This window comes from Amphiura filiformis, chromosome 8 (genome assembly GCF_039555335.1).
Source record: "Amphiura filiformis chromosome 8, Afil_fr2py, whole genome shotgun sequence".
In the NCBI taxonomy this organism is placed as follows: domain Eukaryota; kingdom Metazoa; phylum Echinodermata; class Ophiuroidea; order Amphilepidida; family Amphiuridae; genus Amphiura; species Amphiura filiformis.
This window is the reverse complement of record NC_092635.1, coordinates 47,969,575-47,994,832: the sequence shown is the minus strand read 5'-3', so window position 1 is coordinate 47,994,832 and position 25,258 is coordinate 47,969,575. Positions and strand designations below refer to the sequence as shown.

Sequence of the window (25,258 nt, the reverse complement as noted above, 5' to 3'; positions counted from 1 at the left end):
ATGGACAGAGTGATTGCTCATAGTTGGCTGAGTCTAGTTTCCCCTGGGCCTCAAGGAAGAACAGATGATTAATTGTGTTTTCAACTGAATGAGTGTCCCAGGTTAAAGAAGAAATAAAGCAAACAAACAAAATCCCCCTTCTTGAATCCTGGGTGACAAGCCCCTTGCTCCTTTCAAATGCCAGTGCTTTATTTCCCCCTTACTTTTTTGTAACCTACATGTAGTGACCTATATTTCATGCATATCGATCAATATTGGAAAACTTATGCCTCCGCATCAGGCTGCATGTCAATTTAGGTGAGTCATATTTTCACATATTAACATTCTGAAGTTGAAAGATCTATAATGGTACAGGGTGTCTCCCCCCAAAAAAAAAAAAAACCAGAACCCTCATTGCACCCTCTTTTTCTCCTATTTCTGAAAAGGTGATCAAATATATTTTGGTAGGTAAAGAAACCTTTAATCGTTAGCTTAAATAAACCAAAATAATTATATGAAGATAATGTCCCCGTTTTTCACTCGGTACACGGATGAGGTTTGGCTTTGGAATGGTCTGCAAGATCATCCATTGGGGCAACATCCAAAGCGACGTCTATGAGCGAGGATCAGCTAGCCTCCAACTCAAATATCTTCGCAACCGTATTACTGCTGCATTCACAAGTATTGCTATGCCACGCGATTGATGCAATGAGGACCAGGGCTGAAACAGGTATTTGTCAAGAAGGCAACCAGGTAGAGGGCAGAGCAGCACAGTAAATTCACTTCAGAAGAACCAAAGACAACCCAAACAGCCTTTTTCAGGGCTACCTTTTATCCCAAAAAGAGAAATGACTTATGTTGTAAATAAAAAGAAAGCAAGAAACAACAAAGTAAGAAAGTAAGAAACATAATAAACAAAGGCATAAATAACCAAATAAATAAGTAATTACCCCACATCCATTTTGCCCACAATTATGACACGTAACAAATTCCATAGCCCATAAGCCCATCGGTAAAGCCCATTCCCTAAATAAAGTTGTTATTTTATAAAGTTATCATTGAGTAATGTTTGATATTCATGCATTATATTTGTGTTCATTTTTAATCTTTAAAGTAGCCAAACCTCCTAGATCCTCCGTGGACAGAGGGGAAAAGGTGTACATTTCTTAAAAGCAGCATATCTTCAAAAGTTGTGAGCCGATTGAGGGGAAATATTTTTTTTTCAATTTATTAAAGCTAACGATTAAAGGTTTCTTTTCTTGCCTCAAATCTACATTTCCTTAAAATGACTGAGATGTAGGTAGTCAAAGAATATGAGAAAAAGTGTGCCTATACATGTATATGGACAAGGTTAATATTTTGTCATTAAATTGCCATTTGTTCAAAATCCGTAGAATTTATGTTAATATTATATTATTGACCAATTTGGTATTTCTACAAAGCCTTATAATTGTTTTCAAAGTGACTTAAAGAAGGCATTTTCGCTCTAATAGTGTCCAATTAGTTACCCATGAATTGCCCTTATTTATAATATGATGAGAACAAAATATTTTAGAATTTTCAGGCAGTTATATTTTTTCAATTATTTTCTTTAATTTGAAGAACTGAGATAGGCCACTGCTGTCATGTCATCAAACAGGAATTGTGTCATCAACCATATTTCTCTATTTTAGGTGTGGTATGGCTCTGAAGGGCCAATATTGGAAGCTTGAAAAACTAATTTTCCATGATCTGTGGGGCACTCTTGACATTTTGTGGAAAATTGTTTAAGCTTTAGCATCCATAGCACTAGCGTTGGGCTGGGACAGGCATCTGCTATCTACTGAAGATAGCAACATTCACATACTTAATTCTGAGTGTGCTTATGTCCACAGTGCACACAGTGATTTTCTTCAATTGTTCCATTGTACTTTTGTATTGTTTACCTGACACTGTTATGGGTTCTGGAATTGGTCATATTTGGCCATCAAACTTTTTATTTTGTTGTTCAGTTTAGCATGTCTGCATGCTTAGTACACATTATGTTAGTATACCTTGCACTTTTTCTTTCCAATTCTGAAAACAGAATGGCTACACATGGAATGCCCAATCTATTAACATGATTAAAAGTTGCCAATGTTTGTGATTTTATTATGAGTCAAAAGTCATGTACTGGAGGCATAGCTATTAAAGCAGACATTAAAGGGGTGTTTCGTGATCCACAGCCTCATCCCCCACTTTTCTCAAAAAAGTTGAGATTTTTATACCACTGGAAACCTCTGGCTACATAATGTTTATGTACATGTACAGAAAATTTCTTGCAGATTAATTCTTTTCAATAGCAAAAACATTGTAAAATTTGTATTTTGTTCTGGTTTGAAACAGAACAAAATTACAACACAGTGGCCTACGGAGCAGTGTTATACACATAATCATGCATAACTCACAAACAGAAAATCGGAATCAACTGACATTTTGGGGAAAAGCTTTTTTTCATGGATATCTACAGAAAAATGTCATAACAGTATCACAAAATACTTCTTTAACATGACCATATCCTTGCTGACATTATCAAGGCTATGTTGGGCGGGACGGGAAGAGAACTATTTTACCGTAGTTAACATTTGAATGGGAGCCTGTTTAAACAACTGTATATGTGGTGTCCCGCCTATTAGGATTAGGGTTAGGGTTAGAGTTCAGTTCATTATTGATCGGAAATTATATAGATATTCACTGGTAATAAATACTAGTCATAGTATTAAGTATATCGTGTGTATGCATTTTATTCCGTAATCATAAAAAGACGCGTAGCACAGTGGTCATGGTGGTATAGCATCTGACCCATAGGTTGTCGATTCGAAACCGGGTGGATCCTTGGTAGAATTTTATATATTTCGTTTCTTTTTGTTAGGCAAGAGGAAATAATAATGGCATTATGTGGAATTTAACCTCATAATACTTATGTACATTATGTATATGATGCAAATGTTAAATACGGAAAAAAATATTGTGGATGGGGAGCATGACTTAGTGGTGTTTCCATTCAAATACTCAGCTCAGACAAATAAAGATTACACTCAAGCAAGAGAAGTGAAGACCTATAGGTTCTATAAAAGATATCCCAAGACTTGTTATAAGGAAACTCCGTAAACTTTACAAGAATAAAGAAAAATGGATAAATTAAATTAAAATCCCAGCAAACACAAAAACGTTTTAAAAACGTTCTTAATAAGTTATATTTTGGCTTTTGGTTTAGGTAAAAACGTTTTAATAACATTAAAATGTCGGGTTATATAAAGGTCATAATAACGTTTAAAAACGTTTTGTATGAAAACACACTACAACAATATTTTGAAATGTTTTCAAAAATGTTATTGTAAACTATTTTTGCAAACATTTTTGCCAAATATTGTGTCAATACTTAAATAACATTATGTTGAAATATTTGAACCCAGCAAACACAGAAATGTTCTTAAAATGCTTTTGTCAAAACCTTTTAATAACATTTAAATGTCGGGTTATATAAAGGTCATGAAAACGTTTTTAAAACGTTATTGAACATATTTTGGGCTAACATTTTTCGCAAAATATTTTTTCATCCCCAAAATAACATTGTTTAGAAAGTTTTGTATCAAGTTTTCAAGAATGTTTTTGGAATGTTATTAAAACGTTTTTATACCATTTATATAACCCGACATTTAAACGTTTTCTGTAAAACATTTTTGTTTGCTGAGCAGTAGATTAGCAAAAATGTTTTTAAGGTTATGAAAACGTTTTATACTCTTAATATACCCTTTATATAACCCAACATTTAAATGTTTTCTGACAACCTTTTATAACCTTTTGCGAATGATGTCGAAAACGTTTTGTGTTTGCTGGGATACTAGTAGTCGCCCGAGTTAGTATTTACAAAAGGGGTGGGGAAAGTTCTTGATTTTGATTTGGGTAGGGTATGCAGCTGGGATTTTAAAAATAAAAAATAAAAAATAAACCAAATTTGATGAGAAGACGAACATTCTTTTTATTATTTCTGTTTAAAATTATGGTAAATATGCCCAACTATTTATAGTGGTATGGACAAAATTGTACAAAATTTGCTAAAACAATAAAGAATTTTTTAGCTTTTAGGAAAAAATTGGAAACACCACATGCACCTCAAGACACAAATTAAATTATGGCCCAGAGTAATGCCAATAAACCTGAAATTCACCCTAAATCGAGGAGGGGGCACTCGCTAAAATTGGGTGACGGGGATGTTTAAGTGTGGCCACATTGACCCTAGTTCCAGTAACTGTAACTCAGTATCTTCATTTATCATTAGGACGTTATTAGATACTGATTCAGGTCCGTAGATGTCAGTATGTTTATGATTTTTGTTTGCCTGTCACCAAAAGATTCATTTTTTTCACTTTTGGACACATAATCTCTCACCGAATGCGGGACCCCTGACATCTTTCTTTTATACTTATTTTTGTACTTTGGCCCCAAATATTTCCTAGTCTCATGGAAAGACCCCTCCCCCTTTTTTTTGGTAAGATTTTCCCCAGTCTCATGGAATGACCCTCTTCTTTGGACCTTCAGTCTCTCCAAATTAAGACCCCTAGTGGAAAGGTGGGTACCGAGATGTGCAGCAGATTTGCATAATTTCAGGTATTAACTTTGGGTATGTTTCAGTAGATATCCACAAAATGCCTATTCCCCAAATTTTAGTTGATTCCAATTTTTTGTTCGTGAGTTATGCATGATTTATATGTATTATAGGCTCAGTAGGCTACTTGTTATTTTGTAAACAAATACAAATTTGACATGTCACATGGGGGAAATGGGAATTAAAACCACAAACTATTTTAAACTATTTTAAAATGTTGACACATTTTGACAAAATTTTTGGGGGGGGGGTGGCAGGGGGGCAGAGTGCCCCCCCTGACAAAAAATGAAAGAAAAAGTGCCCCTCTGACAAAAAATGAAAGAGAAAATCAGGAGGGCAAAGGAAAAGAAAAAGGGCAAGGAGCCCCTTTTCTAGAAAAATTCAGGGCCAAAAATAGTGTAAAATACCATTTTTTCGCGCTACGCGCGCACATCATCCCAATAAGGCCCTTTTCGGTAAGCTCGAAGACATACAGTCTCTATGTATTGTATGATGCAACTGCAAGTTTTTTCGTCTGTGCCCCCAAAATTTTATTTTGCCCCCCCCCCCTGACCAAGAAAGCTGGCTACGCCCCTGTCTAACACTTCAATTAATTCACATCAATATAAAGAGAAATGTACGATATATACGGCCTAAAACCCCAGTAACCCACTATAAAAAAAATCAAAAAGTAGCATGCTCAAGAAGGTATATCCATGCAAACCTGCAGCACTGAATGTTTTATCTTTAATATAGATAATCTATGGTTTTATCAAACTTTGAACATGTACATTGTACACTGTATAGTATGTACACTAGTCCTGATAGTGATAGTAATGCTGCAGGCATCAGGCATATAGACCACAGATATTGGAACACATGGGTCAAGGTCATATTATGTAATAGTTTCTACCAAGGGTTTCTGGTTTCTACTGTCTAGCATGATCTGGTTAAATCAGGGATCTACTCTCACATCCCTGGTTAAATTTATGTAGCATTTATATTTTTGCAAAAGTCTGGTTTTGAAACTTCCACAATGCAGACAAGTGTAATTTCCTTGCCCCTTGAAGTATTTTTAAATGTTGGGCAGTGGACACAAAGTTAAAGTCATACTTGATTAAGTTGATATTTTAATACCACAAAATATTAACAGGCAAAATAAAGAGTTGAAGTTTCTGAGATAACACATTTTGTCTTGTTTTGTGTGTCTTCCATGGGGTAAATTTGCAAGTGATTGAGTTATAAAAGTGCAGGAAATTATTGAAACTACCCCCAAAATAAAGCAATTGTATAAAGAATTTTTGAATATGGTTAAATTGCATGACGTATTTATAAAAATGGTAAAATACCAAGTAATATTTCAAACTTCCCAAATAATTATACACTTTTGTAAGAAATTTACAAAAAATTCCAAAAAAGTTGTTATTAAAATCGCATGAAATATTTAAAAAAAATTGCAAACAATTGTAAAATCACAGGCAATAATCAAGTAAAAACATCCTAACATTTGTAGAATTCCGGGATATATTTTTAAAATGTCCCAAAAATTGTAAAAACACAGTGAATATTTCAAAATGGGCAAAAAATTAGTAAAATGGCAGGAAATTTTTCTAAAAAGAGTGAAATCGCAGGGAATATTCAAAAATTGCCTTAACAATATTTTTCAAAAAGTAAACTCACTGGAAAAAATCTAAAATCGCAACACATTTAGAAAAATAAAAGTGGAAATATGTCAAATACGTTAACAAAATGATTTCCCATTCCCCCCATGAAACACTCCCCGGTCGTTACACCTCTGAATAAGGGGCAGGGCAGAACAAATTTTGTGTCAAAGGGGTGTGCAATAATTATGAGCCGGGGGGTAAAATTTCCAAACAGCTTGCCAAAAATCGCTTGCCCCCCCTCCTTTCGGCCCGCCAAAAATCACTTGACTCCCCCTCGGCCCGCAAAAAATCTTTGCCCCCCTTTTTGGGATGCCAAGTTTCAAACCTTAATGGTCTATATACATGTTGCGAGCGCTGCGAGCAGGAAGATTTACATGATTATTTAAGCGTTTCCGTGCCAAAAATCACTTCCTTCTCCCCCCCTTCTCGGCTTGCCAAAATTGCTTGCCGCCTCCTTTTGGTTCGCCAAAATTTTTAGCTCCCCCCCATTTTACCCTCCACCCATGCAGGGCTCATAATTATTGCACAGCCCCTAAATTTTTAGGCTTGGGAATTCCCAAAAATATTGGTAAAAATTTGCCTGTCTTCTTTAGGTACACTGGGAATTCCCAATATTTCTAAGCATTTTTTTCTGGCAGTGGGAATTCCCAAATAAAAAGGGCAGCATATTGAGGCAACCCTAAAGAAGACATGGGAATTCCCAAAAAAAGTACCCATTTTAGGCTTGGGAATTCCCAAAATTTTGACAAAATTTGCCTGTCTTCTTTAGGGTCACTGGGAATTCCCAAGTTTTTTAAGCATTTTTTTATCAAAATGGGAATTCCCAATTTTTTTGGATAAAATTTTGGTATGGGAATTCCCAAACATTTTGGCAAAAATTTGCATGTCTTCTTTAGGGTCACTGGGAATTCCCAATAGTTTTAAGCATTTTTTTATCGAAATGGGAATTCCCAATTTTTTTGATAAAATTTTAGTCTGGGAATTCCCAAAACTTTATGGTACAAATTCACATGTCTTCTTTAGGGGGGGTGCCATTAATTTCTGGAATAGCCCAATTTGACCCATTTCCGATATTTTAAAAACATCCCTATTATCTGATACACAGACGAATTATTAATATTCAATTCTTTACGCCGGATGTAGAATAATAAAATATTGACAGATAATAACAGTATCAAATAGCTACCTGATTGTTAATGGTATATTAGGAACTTTCAATTCCTTAATTGAGACTTTTCACAATATCATCACAGTAATAAAACACGGTATGCCAACTCATGCGGAACTGTGATTAAAGAAACTTAACATAAAATGTAGAACAGCTAAAATTTCATGCAATTAATAAATTGGATTACTCGCTGAGGCAAAGACAAAAAATGGGTTAACCTTAAATGAAATTGATTCTAAAGTGTTTTCGTGCGAGTTAATCGCGTGACTCTTTGCTCTGTGTTTTTTCTTGTTTATTAACTTGTTTCATTTTTCTTTGCTTCAATATAATATCACATTCACCGTACACATACACATAAAGAAGAAAGTGGGCTCAGAGCGAAAATAAGGAAGAGAGATATTGTCAGTGCCGGCATCGGCACCAGAAATATTTTTCCGGGGGAAAAGTGAATTTGAGGGTCAAAAATCATGAAATTTACCGCAAAATCGCCGCGAAAATGGCAATTTTTCGATTATTTTGGTTTTTTAACGGGGGGGGGGCTGAGGCCTTGCTTTCTGACTGATGAGGGCATTGCCTCTCCCGGGGATTGTACTTTCTGTGTTTTTACCACAAGTAAATAAATTCTTCATTAAAGGAGTATTTCGTGATTCTAGCATTATTTTCTTTATTTTTAATGATATATTTCAGTAGATATCCACAAAAAATGCTTATTCCCAAAATTGCAGTTGATTCAGATTTGGATTTTTTGTTTATGTTGCTGATATCTACTGAAGATATAGCTAAAATTAGATTGCATTAAGGTTGCTATCCTCTAAAATACCCCTTTAACTTATAAGAACGTTTTAATCATGCACTTAAACCAAAAGACAAAATCGATAAATGAAGATGATTATAATTATGACATTTGAGAAAAAAATTTAAGAAAAAAATTGTTATTCAGATTAACTTGACATTGACGACATAATTATGATTTTATATTTAAAAAAAATACAATAGCATAAAGAACAAATTCAAAAAACAGTGATTGGAATGGTTAAGTATACAGTATAAATTAATTTAATTTTGATTAATAAGAATAATCTCGCAAGCTTATATGAAATACTATATAGATTTGTTACGCTTTAAATAAATCCCACATGGGCATTACGAATAATCTAAACTCTACTATTTTGATGATTGATATTTCAACATCTTAATCACATGCGATCCAGACATCACGAACCACTAGTATTAAAACATTGACTGTTCGTTGATATACTTTTATGAAGCTTAATACAATGTAACTTATTTTAAAACTTCAGCTTAAAACATTGACTGTTCGTTTATATACTTTTATGAAGCTTAATTTATAAAACTTAAGCTTTTTCGCTGTATCTACTGAAGATAGCATAAGAATCTCATTCCGATGAGGGACAACACCGAGAACAACATCACAAGAACAATAATGCAAGATCTGAAAAAATGCACAAAAACACACAAAAACAAAAACAACAGAAAAAGAGAAACAACAACAACAACATATTTATAACTCTATAAAAAAAAAAAAAAAAAAAAAAAGCGCAGTGATTTATAGTGCGCTACGCACAGGCACAACGCCTAGACGTTGATCCACAAGCCTCAGCACACTTTACAAGCCTCAGCGCACTTTATAAAGGCAAAGCTTAGCTAATGATGATCTAAGAAAACTCATTTTAATTTTCCACATCATAATAAATTATGGTTTAATGTCATTTTTGATTAACTAACGCAAAGTGTATCTTTAAATTTCTTCTTAATGATTGTTCCGAAGTATTATTTACGATGCATAATCTCAAATTTCTTTCGTTAAAAGCATTCCGCGTTAACTAATAATATGATTAGGAAACACTGTGTCATAAACCTGCAAATACGTAACATATTTACAACGGGTTACTTAAGATGATACAACATAGATGGTTTTATGTTCAGTTTGATATATATTCTATTAAATGAATCTTGCCTTTCGGATGTATACACGAGTATTAATTACGCGTACCAGTGTTTTAACCCAGCTTGAGACTGCTGTAAATGTTCATTAGTGAGTACTAGTTTGACGTTGTTCACCATCTAAGTTTTCATTTTAACTTGCTAATCCTTCAGTCACTCTTCTGTGTAACTGATACAACTTCCATTTAACCGGTACATCAGCGTGAGTTATATATCTCTAGAGTATTACTCTTATATACCATGTTGTTCATCTTCTTACTTATAAACCACTAACCTAATACTAATAGTCGTTTCATTATACATTATCTGCTGTCGGGAGATGGGTATAATGTTTGGTATAGTTAGGTCGTTGTGGAAAGATATGGAGGAGCAAGCGAGGAAAGATGTTTACCGCTTATGTTTACCGATGGTCTAAGCAACAAGCTTTTAAATCGTGGCTCTTGGGAGAATGCTATAGCTTAAAGGAAGGAAGGGTCAGCTTCATGATGATAGAACCCTTATGATTATAGTCCAGCAAAATTGTCAATTTCTGCTTAATGATCTGTGTTCTAGCCATATGCTTCCACATAAAAAGTCCAAGTTTTGAGATATTTTTCTCAAAATATCAAGACCTATCTTAAGAACCACTGAACCAACCAATACTAGGCTTGTTTGTACTCATTTTAATGCATTTTTTATGCTGATTCCAAATATGGTCATGAAAATTTACATTTATGAAATTTTTGAAAAAAAAAAAGGTGGACATATAGTATAGCCTATATACTCACTAAAAAATCCAAGGTGTCAAAGATTTAGTTTATTATTTAAACTTGCTAAATATTATTTTATATTGACTTTAACGTAATTTATTGTGAACGTGGAATATATCATCATGATTCCAAATGGCGAGAAACTTTTGTTACTTTTTTTATTCATTTTCAAATTTTGTGATTTGTTAAAATAATTATACAGACTCCGAAAACAAACTTAAAAGTGCCTATACACAAGCATGCGTTTTCTAGATCCGAACTCTCTGCTCAAAAATATTTCATTGATCACAAATTATGCTACCCACGTAAGCCGCAACAATGAAGTATCGTTATCATCGATTACCGAGGATTAATAAAATTACGATATAGTGTGCGTTTTCCAGGTGCAGGATGCACTCATAAAAATATTCTAAAAATATTCTGTAGTATAATATAGCCATATTAATCCAACACAAACCACTCTTTGTATGCCATTATTTGCCCATGGTCCCACATACTCACCCCCTCCTCCACACACACACCCCCTATACTTACAAACACCCACCCCACACCCCTTCCACCCACACCCCCATCTCGAGGCTATCTAAAGTAATTTAGACAAACGCTATACATGCATGATGAAACAAAATGACAACTAGTTTAGTTTTAAATAGTAATCAACTACCTCTAAAAATTTCACGGCATGGGACTTGTAAGTTAACTAATTCTAAAATTAAATTGAATAAGGGGATGTGACTTTTTTCGTACAGAAACTTGGTACATTAAACAAGAAATGTCTTTAAAAAGACAACACCATGGATGAAATTCATGTTTCATAATTTTACATTGACAAGTTGAATGCTAGTAATGTTTTTGTGTGTAGCACATGCACAACTAACCGGGTGGGAAATGTTGTTACCACCAATGACATATTGGAAATTCTTAAAAGAATTGTTATGTTAAAAAGATAAGTTGAAAAATTGAAAGAACATTTTAAGACCGATATTCAACTTATAGTAACCACAATTAAATAATATGCACTGAGTTGTAATTGATTTTCACAAGAAATTTTAAATTTTGATTGCAAATAAATCCTTTGCCAACGACAACAATGCATTTGCGGTGGAATAACGGGTATAGTTTTACATTTCAAATTCTAATAATTATTTTCCATCCCCAAAGACGTATGATTATGCTCTGCATGCGAGCAATCAACATAGATATTTTCTCAAAATATCAAGAGCTATCTCAAAAACCACTGAATCAATACTAGGCTTGTTTGTACTCATTTTAATGCATTTTTCATGCTGATTTCAAATATTGCCATTATATCTACGACGATGCATTTAATGTACAAATCTGAAATTTTTGAATTTTTAAAGAAAATTTGAAACTTGTCGTCTGCAGTTGATTGTTGATTACTTGTATACCTTTCTTTACTTTTGGAATTATTCAGAAATTATTATATATCCCGCCCAAATAATCAGACAATAGTTTATATATGTTAGTGTGTTGTAAATACAGCATCTTTATTTTGGGACGTACGAACAGGATTATTCAAAACATCTCCTTCACAAGTCTAAGTACAACATGTTATTTATGCTGCGTTTTTATATACTTGGAAAGGCATAATTGTATAGACGCGCTATTTTTTAATACCATCATTACCCAGGGAAGATGTGATCCCATACATACATATGGCTTTGAGGTGATCATGAATCTCTTCTGTCAGTTGCTGGGCCCGAGTGGTTTATCTAATATAAACCTGTGTGATTGATTGTCAACCTTCACAAATTGGGTTAAAATTGCACTATATAGCTACGACGACGTATTCGTAGCATGGCACGACTAATCGCTACTGCATGACATAGGTGCAATTTAAAAATTAAACTGGCCAAGTACTCTTAAGATTAAAACTTCGTGGTGCGGTTATAATAAAGCACATGGGCGGCGTGAGTTTGAAAAAATGATTAGGTTCAAAAATGTCATCGACTTGCTTAAGGCACAGTATCATAAGCAAAAGAAGGTTCTGACATGAACTAGATCCTTCTCCCTTTTTTTAATTTTTACATAAAGTGTGATTGATTATGAATAAAATATTAAAATTTCCCACGGATAAATAACTCAATTACTATAATGCATGAATCCATCATTATCAACATCACCATATTTTGACTATTAAAATCCTGAAGTCATGATCACGTTGACTCGGTGACATAAACGCTTTTAGGGTTAATTGAAAAATATATACCCCTAATTACAAGTTTAACCCCGATCCAAGTTCGATCGTATAAATTACCTAAACCTTAAATTGACCTATTGGCTTTAATGGGCTATTCCACTTAAAATCCGCACTACACCTGTGGAAGATTTTGGAAATAATAATTAAGTCCCATAGAGCATGGAAATAAGAGAATTCTCTTATTTCCATGCATAGAGGGAGTATGTTTTTCAAATGTAATTGGTCAGGGTTAATCATTTTGAAACCCATATTCCCCCTGTGTTTAATGGCTCGTACCTTTATCTGTTTATCTTCCACAACTGGAATGCGTATTTCAAATGGAAGCTATATACCCAATTATCTATTCTATTCAAAACTCATACTCCCTCTGTGGAAGACTTTAGCTAAATAGGTAGTGTGGATATTAAATGGAATGGCCTAATAAATAATCAATGTAAAATCATCATAATTATTTGTAGTTTAGTAACAGGAACATCGATATTTTACTGTTTTCTTTGTTGAATGAACGTCTGTCATTTTTTTGTCATGTCATATTTAACCACTACCTGCCGATCTAACATTGCCTCTGATTGGTCAATTACATGATATCTTCACTTTAATCACCAATCAGAATGGAGCTTTGCAAATAATTTACTCCAATTTTTTTTGCGTGGTGAAATTATTCTAACAATGTTGCTTTGCTGATTGGTCCAATTGATAATGAAAACTTCTTTTTGGCCAACCGGCAGGTAGTTCTCAACAAACATACACAATCAAAGCCTACGTTAAAATACAAAATCTAAACATGGTACAACTTAGACTTTCTTATAAGCATATAAAGAACAAAATAGGTTTAAAGAGTGATAAAGTAATTAACAAAACCATAGGGATTTGAGTTCATTCCTGTTTACCCTAATTTTTAATATAATTTATGTTTAAAGTTCAACATCCATCCAGAAAAAAGTTGTTGAAGACTTTTTTCCTCAATACATCTATTTTCAAAATAAACAAAATATTTTGAATGCATCACTATCTTCAGAAGATAGCAAAATGGAGTATCTTCAGAAGATAGCAAAATTAATGTAGTATCATCAGAATATAGCACAATACAATGTTGCAGTTTAATTTCTTGTCTTTGCTGAAAGTAAAGTTTCAAAAGTATACTTTCTTGCAAAGAACAACTAAGACTATAAAATTTTCTTGATTATCCTACCTGGGACGAAAAAATCCCCAAATAATGATATATTTTGAGGAAAGTGAAGTTAATTTTAATTTTTGCAAAACGCAATAAACGTGAATGAAGGTGTACACACTCGAAGCTAGAATATTTTTCTTGAAGTTAATGGTCATTGTGTAATTTATTTTGAAAGGTAATACTAGTCTAGCGTTATTTATAACCACATTTATTGTATCTATTTTCTTTTCAGACCTAAAGTGTTTCAAGTGAGCATGGAGGACCCAGTGATGTCTTCAGTCGTAGGAGGTCCCCAATCACCAGCTTCATCAATCGACAAAGATGAGGATAAACCGCTTCATAGTCCCATGCCAATGGTATCTGGTATAGCAGATGCAAACCCAAGTCATTGTCATACGGTATTGCTTTGCGGCCAGCCGATTGCTGCGCTTATGATAGACGGCAGAGAACGACTCTGCTTAGCTCAGATTTCTAACACCCTGTTGAAGAATTTCAGCTACAATGAGATACACAACCGACGCGTTGCTCTCGGCATAACTTGTGTGCAGTGCACACCCGTACAGCTTGAGATACTGAGACGCGCAGGAGCAATGCCAGTCTCGTCTCGCCGGTGTGGCATGATCAGCAAACGCGAGGCAGAACGTCTTTGTAAATCATTCCTATGCGACAACGGTCCACCAAAACTACCAGATAATTTCGTATTTGAAGTTTTTCACGCGTGCGCATGGGGTTGTCGCGGTAATTTCATGCCATCTCGATACAACAGCTCGCGTGCAAAATGTATCAAATGCGTTTACTGCAATTTGTTCTTTTCACCAAATAAATTCATTTTCCACTCTCACCGCACCCCTACATCTAAATACCAACAACCAGATGCGGCTAATTTCAATTCCTGGCGACGTCATATTAAATTATTAGATGATGCTAATGGTGAGCCTTCAGATGACCTCCTTCATGCATGGGAAGACGTCAAGGCCATGTTCAATGGTGGAAGTCGCAAGCGATCTATGTATCATGCAACTCATGCAACGCCATCACCAAGAGCAAGTCATAACCCCAACATAGGTCTTACCCCACCCGCTGCAAAAACTAGTAGACTAGACCTCGATCCGGTTATCAATAACTTATCTTTAGGCCATGGTATCGGATACCCGTTAATGCCCATCCCTAACCGCTCATCATTCACAACTGGTGGAAATGACTCCTTAGCCAACGACAAACAAGACAATCAAACAATGTTCGGTTCCGGTGGATCATTTTTTGGAAGACAGTTCGCAACCCAAGCTATCCGACCTCGGACCTTTACCGATCTGTTTTGGCCAAACGGTCGTGTCCCGTATCCTTTTACAACTGGATTTTGGCCAAAGGGTAGAGATGGTAATTTTACAATGGTTTCAAGTACAGCAGCAGCAGCTGCAGCAGCAGCGGCAATTGATAAGAAGTTTAGCACCACTTGTTGTCCGCTGACAACTGAGAACAGTACTCGGTTTTTAGGAAGCTTGAAAATGTCAACGCAGGGTAACGTAATTGACAATGAAAGAGAAGAGATCCGGGAGGGTATCAAAACAAGATCAATACCACCGATGCAGTCATATTATCAAGAACAAACCGATATGGGGAGTAAAAATAAGTACATGTCAGCATTCCGACGCGTTAAAAAGGCAGCTTCCTCGTCAGAGCGTGACCTTGGCTTTTTGGAAAGCAACAACGAAGAAGAAAGACTTTCGAGTCCGTTGGAGACCCCACTTGACCGCGAAACATCGCCAGTGAATGTTGGAATTAGACTTTATGACGGGTGTGGTTTGGAATCTCCTGAGAATGCAGACGAGGAGTGTATCACAAAGCAAGGGGCTAAAGATGATTACAGTGGTGAAGAGAAAAGGAATGAAGATGACTCAAGTGATGAAACAGGTGGAACAAATGAGAGGCAAGACAGCGGCAATGTCGATGTACTTGGAGCTGACGATGAGGAAAGAGCAGAGACCGCTACTGGGGAGGCTGAAAGTAAGGTGGGTATATATGGTGTAAGAAGTTACGTTTGCAAATTTGGCGGGAAATTTGGACAGAGTATTTTGGCGGGAAATTTGGACAGATTATTGAGTGTTAACTCCTAAAGTTGGTTTTTTTAAACTTCCGTGGTCGTGCCTGTGCGTATCGCGTACACGAGCGTGAACGCAAAAGCAATAAACAATCACGCTGATTGGCTGATCAATGAACTTGACAACAAGCCGGCTGACCCATTGGTCTTCGGCGCGGCGCGTAGTAGACCTTGTCACAGTCTACGTGATCGCAATTCACCAGCGCGTACCCGGACCACGGAAGTTTTAAGAGAACAACTTTAGGCAGTCAAAGCATGCATTTCTGGTTGTAGATAGAATGGTTGAATTCCTATTGCACCCGCAGAGTATCAGATTTTATTACGCACCGAAGGATATCGAGGGTTGAGAGCCAGAAAGCCTCAACTCACAATAACCTGCTCCCACAAAATAAGTCCATTAATCATGACAAAATTTAGTATAAAACAAAAGACGTTGTGAAGGAAATATTGATATCAGATCTGAAACTTTTTCTCTTTTTAGCTGATTTCCTCTTTTTCATTCCTAAAATTTACGCATTATTTGTTATTTTCAGCCCAATTTGAGCCTTTATAGCATGTTTTTGCGCTATTTTCCTCTTTTTGTAAAGCATTTTCCTCTTTTTTCACAAATGGTCAGTTTCAGGTCTGTGATTTTTGAAGACCAAAGCAAGGAGCCAACGTTATGCTCATTTTGTGAGAGATGATCATACTGAAGTTACGGTTTTCTGGTTCTGAACCCTCGATATATGGATTCGAACCTCTGGACAAGAAAAACAATGTAACACAGACACTTAAAGATATAATCAGACACATGCGTGATGCGATCAAGCAAAATCAGTCGGAACTCGGAAATATTAAATTTTCAATTTCTTATAGGATAGTAATAAGTATTTACAAATCTACATTTTGCAGAAAACTTTATTGAAATTGAACAACCAGTGCCAAAGATATGAACAATTAAAAAGTTTTCAAAACAACAGGAAACAAAAGGAAATATTTCCTTTATTTGGCTACATCTCAAAATCAATATTTGCGAGTTCCGACTGATTTTGCTTGATCGTATCACATCTTGCCGTAAATAATCGTAGTTTAAATAGTAAATTGTAATTGATTTTGAATTAAATTTAGTGTTTCAAAATAATGTGCGCAATAATAATTGTTCGTGACTTTGACAACATTTGGTCAATCTCATTTCAAACGAGTAGAAATAATCCTTAGTTTTAATCTCTAAAGACTATCTAAAGACTATCTAAAGACTATGATTATCAGAGGACCTTATGTTCATAAGTTCAATAAACATCAATTTTGTGAGACAGAACTTTCAATTATCTAATAGATTATAGTCACATCGACTTACGATTAAAATACCAAATCATGATTATCCTTAATTTTAGATCGGTCACATTGTTCACTCGTTACGCTCTTTGTTTCCCAAAATTTAATAATCACATTTTCCATCCATCTTTCAACACGATTATTTCACACACTTTAATCATTATAATATCTCGGCATTTCCTTATGGAACACTACAAACATAATTCATGATTAAAACTAATATGTGTGATGATGTTGTTGCACGCATAAACATCACGGCACCTTTTGTGAATGACGCGCATAATTATGTGTTTAGAAATCACTGGATGTAGAATTCAAGACATGATATCTATAAATTAAATTTCACGTCTCGGTGGGATATAGAACAATTACACCTTATGATCCTCGTATCATCCAATCAAATAAATTCTTAACTCCACGCTCACTATATGCTCACATATCCCGTTTGGCCGATATCACAAGGCTCAAAAAGTGGTATGATTGATAGAATGCAAATTTTCAATGTTAATAATGGCGCAACAAACATGATACCAGCGTGCATTTTCCAAGTCACGCGTCTTCTCTCACAAATATTTTGAAAGTTATTGATGGTACAACAAACATGATACCAGTGTGCATTTTCCAACTCATGCCTCTTCTCTCAAAAATATTTTGCATGTTATTGATGGTGCAACAAACATGATACCAGTGTGCATTTTCCAAGTCACGCGTCTTCTCTCAAAAATACTTTGCATGTTATTGATGGTGCAACAAACATGATACCAGTGTGCATTTTCCAAGTCATGCTTCTTCTCTCAAAAATATTTTGAATGTTATTGATGGTGCAACAAACATGATACCAGTGTGCATTTTCCAAGTCATGCTTCTTCTCTAAAAAATATTTTGAATGTTATTGATGGTGCAACAAACATGATACCAGTGTGCATTTTCCAAGTCGCGCGTCTTCTCTCAAAAATAATTTTATTGATGGCGCAACAAACATGATACCATTTTCCAAGTCATATGCGTATATTCTCTCTTTTTTATTTTCTTTAAATGCACATAAACTTTGTAGTTTATACAATCGAAACTTAGCTCGTGCGTCAAACTTAAAGCAACCGAGAAACCAGACTTATCCAAATTCAACCCATTTTCCGCCCTTTCTCTCAATCATAAAATAATGTGACTTGAATTGAATTTCAAAAATATTAATCGCATTCTTCTCGCAAAAATCAGTCAACTGCGCACAACTGTACGTAAGAACCTGGCGCACTGTGCATGTAGTGTGGTGTTAATTTAGCAAATGGAGGCATTAAACAAATGAGCCTGATCAATTTGATTAAATTCGATGCGTTCATGCATTATCTTTCGTTGACTGAATATAGAATTTTAAAATGTTCGCGCTTATGTGTAAAGAAGACGAGAATCTCTATCCGATGTATAGTAGCAGTAGGCAGGTATCGTTTTGAGTTTAATCGAGAAGAGATCATGCTACGCTCTGGTGACATACAATTATCGATAGTGCTAATAATAAACAAGTTACACTTGACTTGGCACTCTCGAGTTTCAAACTTTACAAATTAACCCTCCGTCTGCGAAAGAGTATCGCTGAAATATCACGGCGTGTGCACGGTGCTAGATTTTTATATGATGCAAATGTTGACGATTATAATATTGATGGGGACACCCCCGTCAGTCCGAAACACCGTCAATCCGAATCCCCGTCAGTCTGAAAATCTAACCCTAACCCTAACCCTTAACCCTAATCCTATAGCACTAACCCTAAACCCTAAATTTTCGGACTGACGGGGGTTCGGATTGACGAACATAATAATAAGGTTTACGCCTATATATTTGTTGATTGGGGTAGTCAATTTGTTATTTATACAAAATAGTATTTTTATGAAAATGTTACAATTAATATACGTTCTTTTGAGCAGGTCATCTCGTTTTGATTGTAGACGCTAGCCAGGTAAACGCACCCACCGTATTTGGTTGTAAATGCAATTGCCAAATATTGCGTGTACATTTGATTCGGTGAATACAAAATTGGAATTTTTGTCTTAAAGCATTGTTGTGTATAGAGGATACAAACATATTTTTAATGTCACTGATGGTATACAGCAAACTTAATACCAGCATTTTCCAAGTCATGCGTCTTCTCTCAAAAATATTTTGTATGTTATTGATGGTGCAACAAACATGATACCAGTGTACATTTTCCAAGTCTTGCGTCTTCTCTCAAAAATATTTTGTATGATAATAATGCCATCAACAAACATGATACTAGTGTACATTTTTAACAGTCATGCGTATATAATGGCGCGACAAACATGATACCAGTGTGCATTTTCCAAATCATATGCTTTGTCTCAAAAATACAAACATAATACTAGTGTACATTTTCACAATCATGCGTCTTCTCTCAAAAATATTGTGTATTTTAATGATGGTGCAACAAACATGATACCAGTGTGCGTTTTCCAAGTCATGCATATTCTCTCAAAAATATTTTGTATGTTAATAATTGGAAAACAAATATGATACCAGTGTGCATTTTCCAAGTCGAGAGTCTTCACTCAAAACCAGTCTGTATGTTAATAATGGTGCAACAAACATGATACCAGTGTACATTTTCCAAGTCGTGCGTCTTCTCTAAAAAAATATTTAGAATATTATTGATGGTGCAACAAACATAATACCAGTGTCAATTTTCCAAATCATGCGTCTGCTCTCAAAAATATTTTCGTATGTTAATGATGGTATAGGCATACGGCAAACATGATACTAGTGTACAATTTCCAGGTCATGCTTCTTCTTTCAAAAATATTTGTACGTCTGAAGAAAACTTCTCGCAAGTTTATCAGCATAAATATGTACACGCACATAAACCGTGAAGTCTATGATGCACACACCCCTATGTGAGCGTACGTTTTAACTCCATACTAAATACTAATACTAATAAGAATAAATTGTATTGTAACTGTATTTTGTATTATTCCTGCAGCGATTTTCTGAGAGTCCATCGTCACAAAAAGAAGATATGTTTAGAGTATGTTCTCCGGGAGTAGTCGCAGGAAGTGAAACGGAAAACACGACTGAAGGAGACCCCATACTTCATAAACAGACACTCACATCAAACGGTATGTCATATACTTAAATGCTAAATCCCGCAAAGTTTTAGTCCAAGATCACCCAATGCTCTTTTGAAGCTGTTTTCATCTCAATGACCTCAATTTTCTTAATTTGGAATAGATTCCTATCAAGTGTCCCTCGTATATAGATTCATTTTTGAACAGGTAGCTTTGAGAGTGTAAACTATTCGGAGGGATAAAACCGGTCCGACCCCACTACTGGCTACACCACTGATACGTTTGTACTGTACATGGATGGAAACTTGCTTTCTGAATGCGTATTTGAAACATTATTTCACATTTAATTCAGTTATATTATAGATATAATTAATTTTATTTATTTCTTTGAACCGGTTGATTGGTTTTAATTTATCACTTTCGTTTCTTCAAGCATTTTATATTAATTAGTCGTATATGTGATTAATTTTTTATAACATTTTTTCTTCTTTAGATGAACTAAAGAGAGAATTGTTGAAAGAAGCTGAAGAAAGAGAGCGAATTACCCGAGAGTGTCGAATGCTTAAAGGTATGTGATAAAAAAAAAGGGCACACTACATACACTTGCATGGTAGTTTTGCAAGCGAAAGTGAGCAAACACGTTTTGAAAGGTCCAAATTTGAACTGCAGAAAACGGTCGCGGTATCATGGTAGAAAAAAAGAGTATCATTATGGATTTATTCAAAACAATTTTGGCAACAAGCAAAAACATGGGTGTTAGTATCAGTGGGATAAAAATGCAGTTTATCCATTTTAAATTCAAGAAAATGACTAAAAATTGTAAAGTCTTTCAGTCAAAAAAACACGCACATTTTTGCCTTATTGCAGCCAGGATTTTTTATAGTCAATTTGTATTCAGAAAACGGGGCCAATATCAAAAACAAACAAACAAACAAACAAACAAACAACAACAAAAACCCCAAAACAAACAAACCGTTCCCAGCCAGATGGGGTCTCAAGTTTAAGAAAAAAATACCACCAAATGCCAAATAATTTCGAAGAGCACAGTTTTTCAATTTTGTTTGAAAATGGATGTTCTCCAAAAATGGTGATTTAGTTTTTTTTCACCTTTATTTATATTAGATTCCTTGACTATTTTCTCTGCTCAAAAATGTAACTTTGTATGTCGTGGAGGAATAAGCAGCCCGGATAAGCAGTTCTAAAACTTTTGCTGAAATGCTGAAAGCCCGGGCTGAAAGGCGCTGTCATAGTGCGTTTTCCACGTGACGGGTCGCCTTGGTTTAATGACTTTTCACCACTGACGTTTAAGATGCACAATGCTACACACTTTCTCTTAACGCTATGCATGCTAGCCACAGGCTTCAACATAATTCCAAGTTTTGAGATACGGGATTTTATAAAAATTTCAAGAGCTGTTCATATCTCAAGAACCACTGAACCAAAACTAGACTTGTTTGTACTTATGTTGATGCATTTTTCAGCTGATTCCAAATATGGTCATTTAAATGTACAATTCTGACATTTTTGAATTTCTAAAGAAAATTTGATTGTCGTCTGCAGTCGACACAAGTGTAAAGTGGGTTAAAAGTGTGTCATTAAATCGTATTTAAAATCTAATTACACACAATAAAGAAACCAATTTCTTATTTTTTCTTTAACAATTACAGACTCATTTGAGGGTTTCATGAAGCGCGAAGTTCAGTACAGGCAGCTTAAAGGTTAGCATTTTGTGTGTGATTCTATAATTAAAGACCGAATTAAAGAGACTAGTTTGCGTATGACGTTCTGTCAACTAGACCAAAATGCTGTACTGCGCAGATCAGCAACCAATCACGCCTCGCCTTTGCCTGAGGTCAGACGCAAACTAGTCTTTTTAATTTGGTCTTCAATTATAAATTTGTGACTATATTTGCTACTTAAACCTTCATGCTATTCAAATTAATATCACCTAATGTCTTATTTTATTAAATACTTTCTTTATTCTTTCAGAATAAATCTGAACGGTTTAGTTTTTACTTGAACGACTGACAGTAAAATAATAAAAACACAAAAATAAGTAATAGTTTTCTTAATAATTTACTGTTTTCCAAGCATTTAAGATTTGTCCATTTTTAAAACAGAATTAATTCAATCATTTGAAATCTGTTAAAGGCCCATTCAGTGATTTGCTCATCCGGAAGATCGTAAAAATTAATCAAAATTCAGATTTTTGTATATACCTTTGTCATTGTCATAGATGTGCTAATATAGCCTGCTAGTAGTATGAAAGACAAAATAAGACATTTTACATGCATGAATCATAAATTATTTCAATGGGGCCAATTTGTCAAAAATGCTGTTTCCTTATTTTTTGCCCAAATTTTTCATTTCAAAATACCTAATGACCTAAATACCTAAGTTCGCACGACTTATCCTTCACTTTTAAGGGATTTATACACAATTTTAATTTTTTATACGTTCGCTGGGATCACTGAATGGGACTTTAAATGTCCTCTGTACACACTAGAGGAAAGGAAAATAAGTAATATCCTCATTGTATCTGTAACATTTTCAGTGATACTAATATCAATATTTTTATTTTCAGATCAATTGTGTTTGGAGCTTGACCACGAGCGAAAAGCACGTCTCAACACACAGCACAAGTTAAAAGGTATATATAAATTCAATGAGAAACATTTTTTTCAACAAACATGTTTCTCTACAAATTAATAGCTAAAGGAGTATTTTGTGATACTAGCATCCTCTTTTTATGAACTTTTTCAGTAGATATCCACGAAAAATGCTTATTCCCAAAATTTCAGTTGATTTCGATTTTGCGTTTGCGAGTTATGCATGATTATGTGTATTACACTGCTCCTGTTGTAATTTCGTTCTGGTATACCAGACCGAAATTCAAATTTGACGATATTTTTGCTAAACGAATTAATCTGCAAGAAATTTGTGCATATAAACATTATGTAGCCAGAGGTTTCCAGTGGTATGAAAATCTCAACTTTTTTTGAGAAAAGTGTGGAGGGGGGATGAGGCTGCGGATCACGAAATGCCCTTTTAAATAGCTTTCAAAACAAGTATGGACTTGGGCAAAACAGCTATAGTTTTAAAATACAAATTTTGTATTGTGGCAGTAGGCCTACGCGGTGGATCGGCTGCATGCTGCTGCATGCCACTATTTTGGTTTGCCTGCTTCTTGCGTATGCCAGATGTTCAGAGTTTCACCCGTAGCCCGTGCTCTCTCATGGCTTTATTTCTTTATTTTTATTTACCTTTCTATGAAATGAATAATCACCCAACTATAGAATAATTATACGGAATGTTAGCCATGTTGACCTGACAACAAGTTACGAGGATTACACCCCGTTCCAATGAAATGCGTACCTAACAAGCTTGTTGTTATAGACCATGTTTTACAACTTGATCACTGTATAGTGGGTGTTTATTTTCATGTTTTTTGTCATTGCAATGAATAAGAGAAATCATAATTGGACCAGGTGCAAATGGGCTATTCCAGTTGAAATCCATACACCCCCTGTTATAGTAGACATGACCTTAGTCTTCCACAAATTCCACACAGGGGGTGTATTTCAAATGGAGCCACCCATTCAGGTAACCCCCTTTGAAATTCACACTCCCTGTGTGGGAGATTAAGATCATGTCTTCCATAGGGGGTGTATGGTATACAACTAGAATTTAGTCCAGTATTTTCTAATAATATCGTCAACTTCAAGAACAAATTAATGACAAACTTATTTATTCCGGAATGTTTTTTCTAGAGGCTCAAAATTAATTACCTTAAAATATCACCAAATTCTGACAAATCTGGAAAAAATCTGAAAACATATTTTCAAAATATTTCTAGCTAAAATTGATAAAAAATTTGGCAAAGAAACGGCTGGTTTTTACAGAAATTAAAAAAAATATAGTCCATTACTATAGTTTATCATTGAGGTTTTTTAACCAATTTGTGTAAAAAAATCATCTAAAACTGGCTTCATATTAACATGCAACTTATCTTTTTTTTTGTTCTAATTTTTGTTTTTTCTTTCTTCTAAGTCGTCCAGTGTTCGTTTGTGATCATTTCGAGATAGTTCCCTTGGTAATTATGGGATGGCCATTATGTTATGCGTGCTATAGTCATCTATGCCAGTTTTTATCTTTTTTCCTCGATGTTTCAAATGCTCAGTTTAATTTTATTAAATTTTATTCTTGACTTATTTTTTACACTCAATACTGACATTCACACTTAATATTTTCTTTTTTGTTTTCTTTTCCTTTCTATCTGTTTTTCTCAGAAGCGCAAGAAACATTACAAGAATTCTCCTACAAAATGCTATTAACAAGACATTGTGTGGAGGGGACTCGCAGTACGGCATACCCACGTACCGGAGAGAACCACGAATGAAAATAATCAACTTGTCATCAAAAGAAAGACATTTGTCTTGCATAAGATTTAACCATGTTAACCAAAAAGTATTATATTTATGTTTATTTTTAAATTTGTATTGAATTCATTGAATTCATTTTAAAATGAATTAAATTTTTTGAACATGTCACATAGCTTTTTAGACGTGAGTCAGATGCGGGCATATTTTAAATTTGCGATGTAGGTGAAATTTTCTTCCCATGCACTGTAACGAGCTTAGTTATTAGTTAAGGGATCATCTAACATTCTCGCCAGTCGAAAAAATACATGTAGACCTTTTACTTGTTTGATGTGAAAATGGCGACAATATTAAACGATCCCATTACTAGTATACAGGGTGTATCAAAATAAAGTAAACAGTTTAAAAAATGCCACTAGATTGAAAAGAATGAGGATAAAATGCTGATTTAATTATCAACTAAACCATTTTGATCAAATACCTCATACTTTTTAATCTAGTGCCATTTTTAAAACGGTATACCTTATTTTGATACACCCTGTACTATATTCACTTACTCGGGAGTTTTTGGTGCACCTCAGCCTCTAGTGAGCAGTGACTTTTTTCTGACGCTGAAAAAACTATTATAAATCATAATTGAAATGAAACTTTCGTAATCAATATACCGTGTAAGAAGAGCCCATTATTGAACACCGGGATTGAACATTGAACATTGGTCCAATGTTATAATGTTCTTAAACTTGAGTCAAACTGACTCCTAAAATTGACATGCATGGTCAATCAATGGCGAGGTGTATCCAAGCTTGTGAAAAGGGTGGAGAAATGACGCGGATCATTAAATTATCACTGACCATGTTAGTATCTTTTCTC

General features: G+C 34.8%; 1 protein-coding gene across 1 annotated transcript; it reads left to right on the top strand.

Annotated features, from left to right (window-relative positions):
- The first annotated feature begins 265 nt into the window (after positions 1-265).
- LOC140158377 (uncharacterized) lies at positions 266-25,258 on the top strand. Its single transcript, XM_072181470.1, has 7 exons — positions 266-297; positions 13,759-15,535; positions 19,925-20,060; positions 20,503-20,577; positions 21,677-21,727; positions 22,594-22,659; positions 24,299-25,258. The coding sequence occupies exons 1-7, from the start codon at positions 266-268 to the stop codon at positions 24,406-24,408; spliced, it is 2,247 nt and encodes a 748-aa protein (XP_072037571.1). The 3' UTR covers positions 24,409-25,258.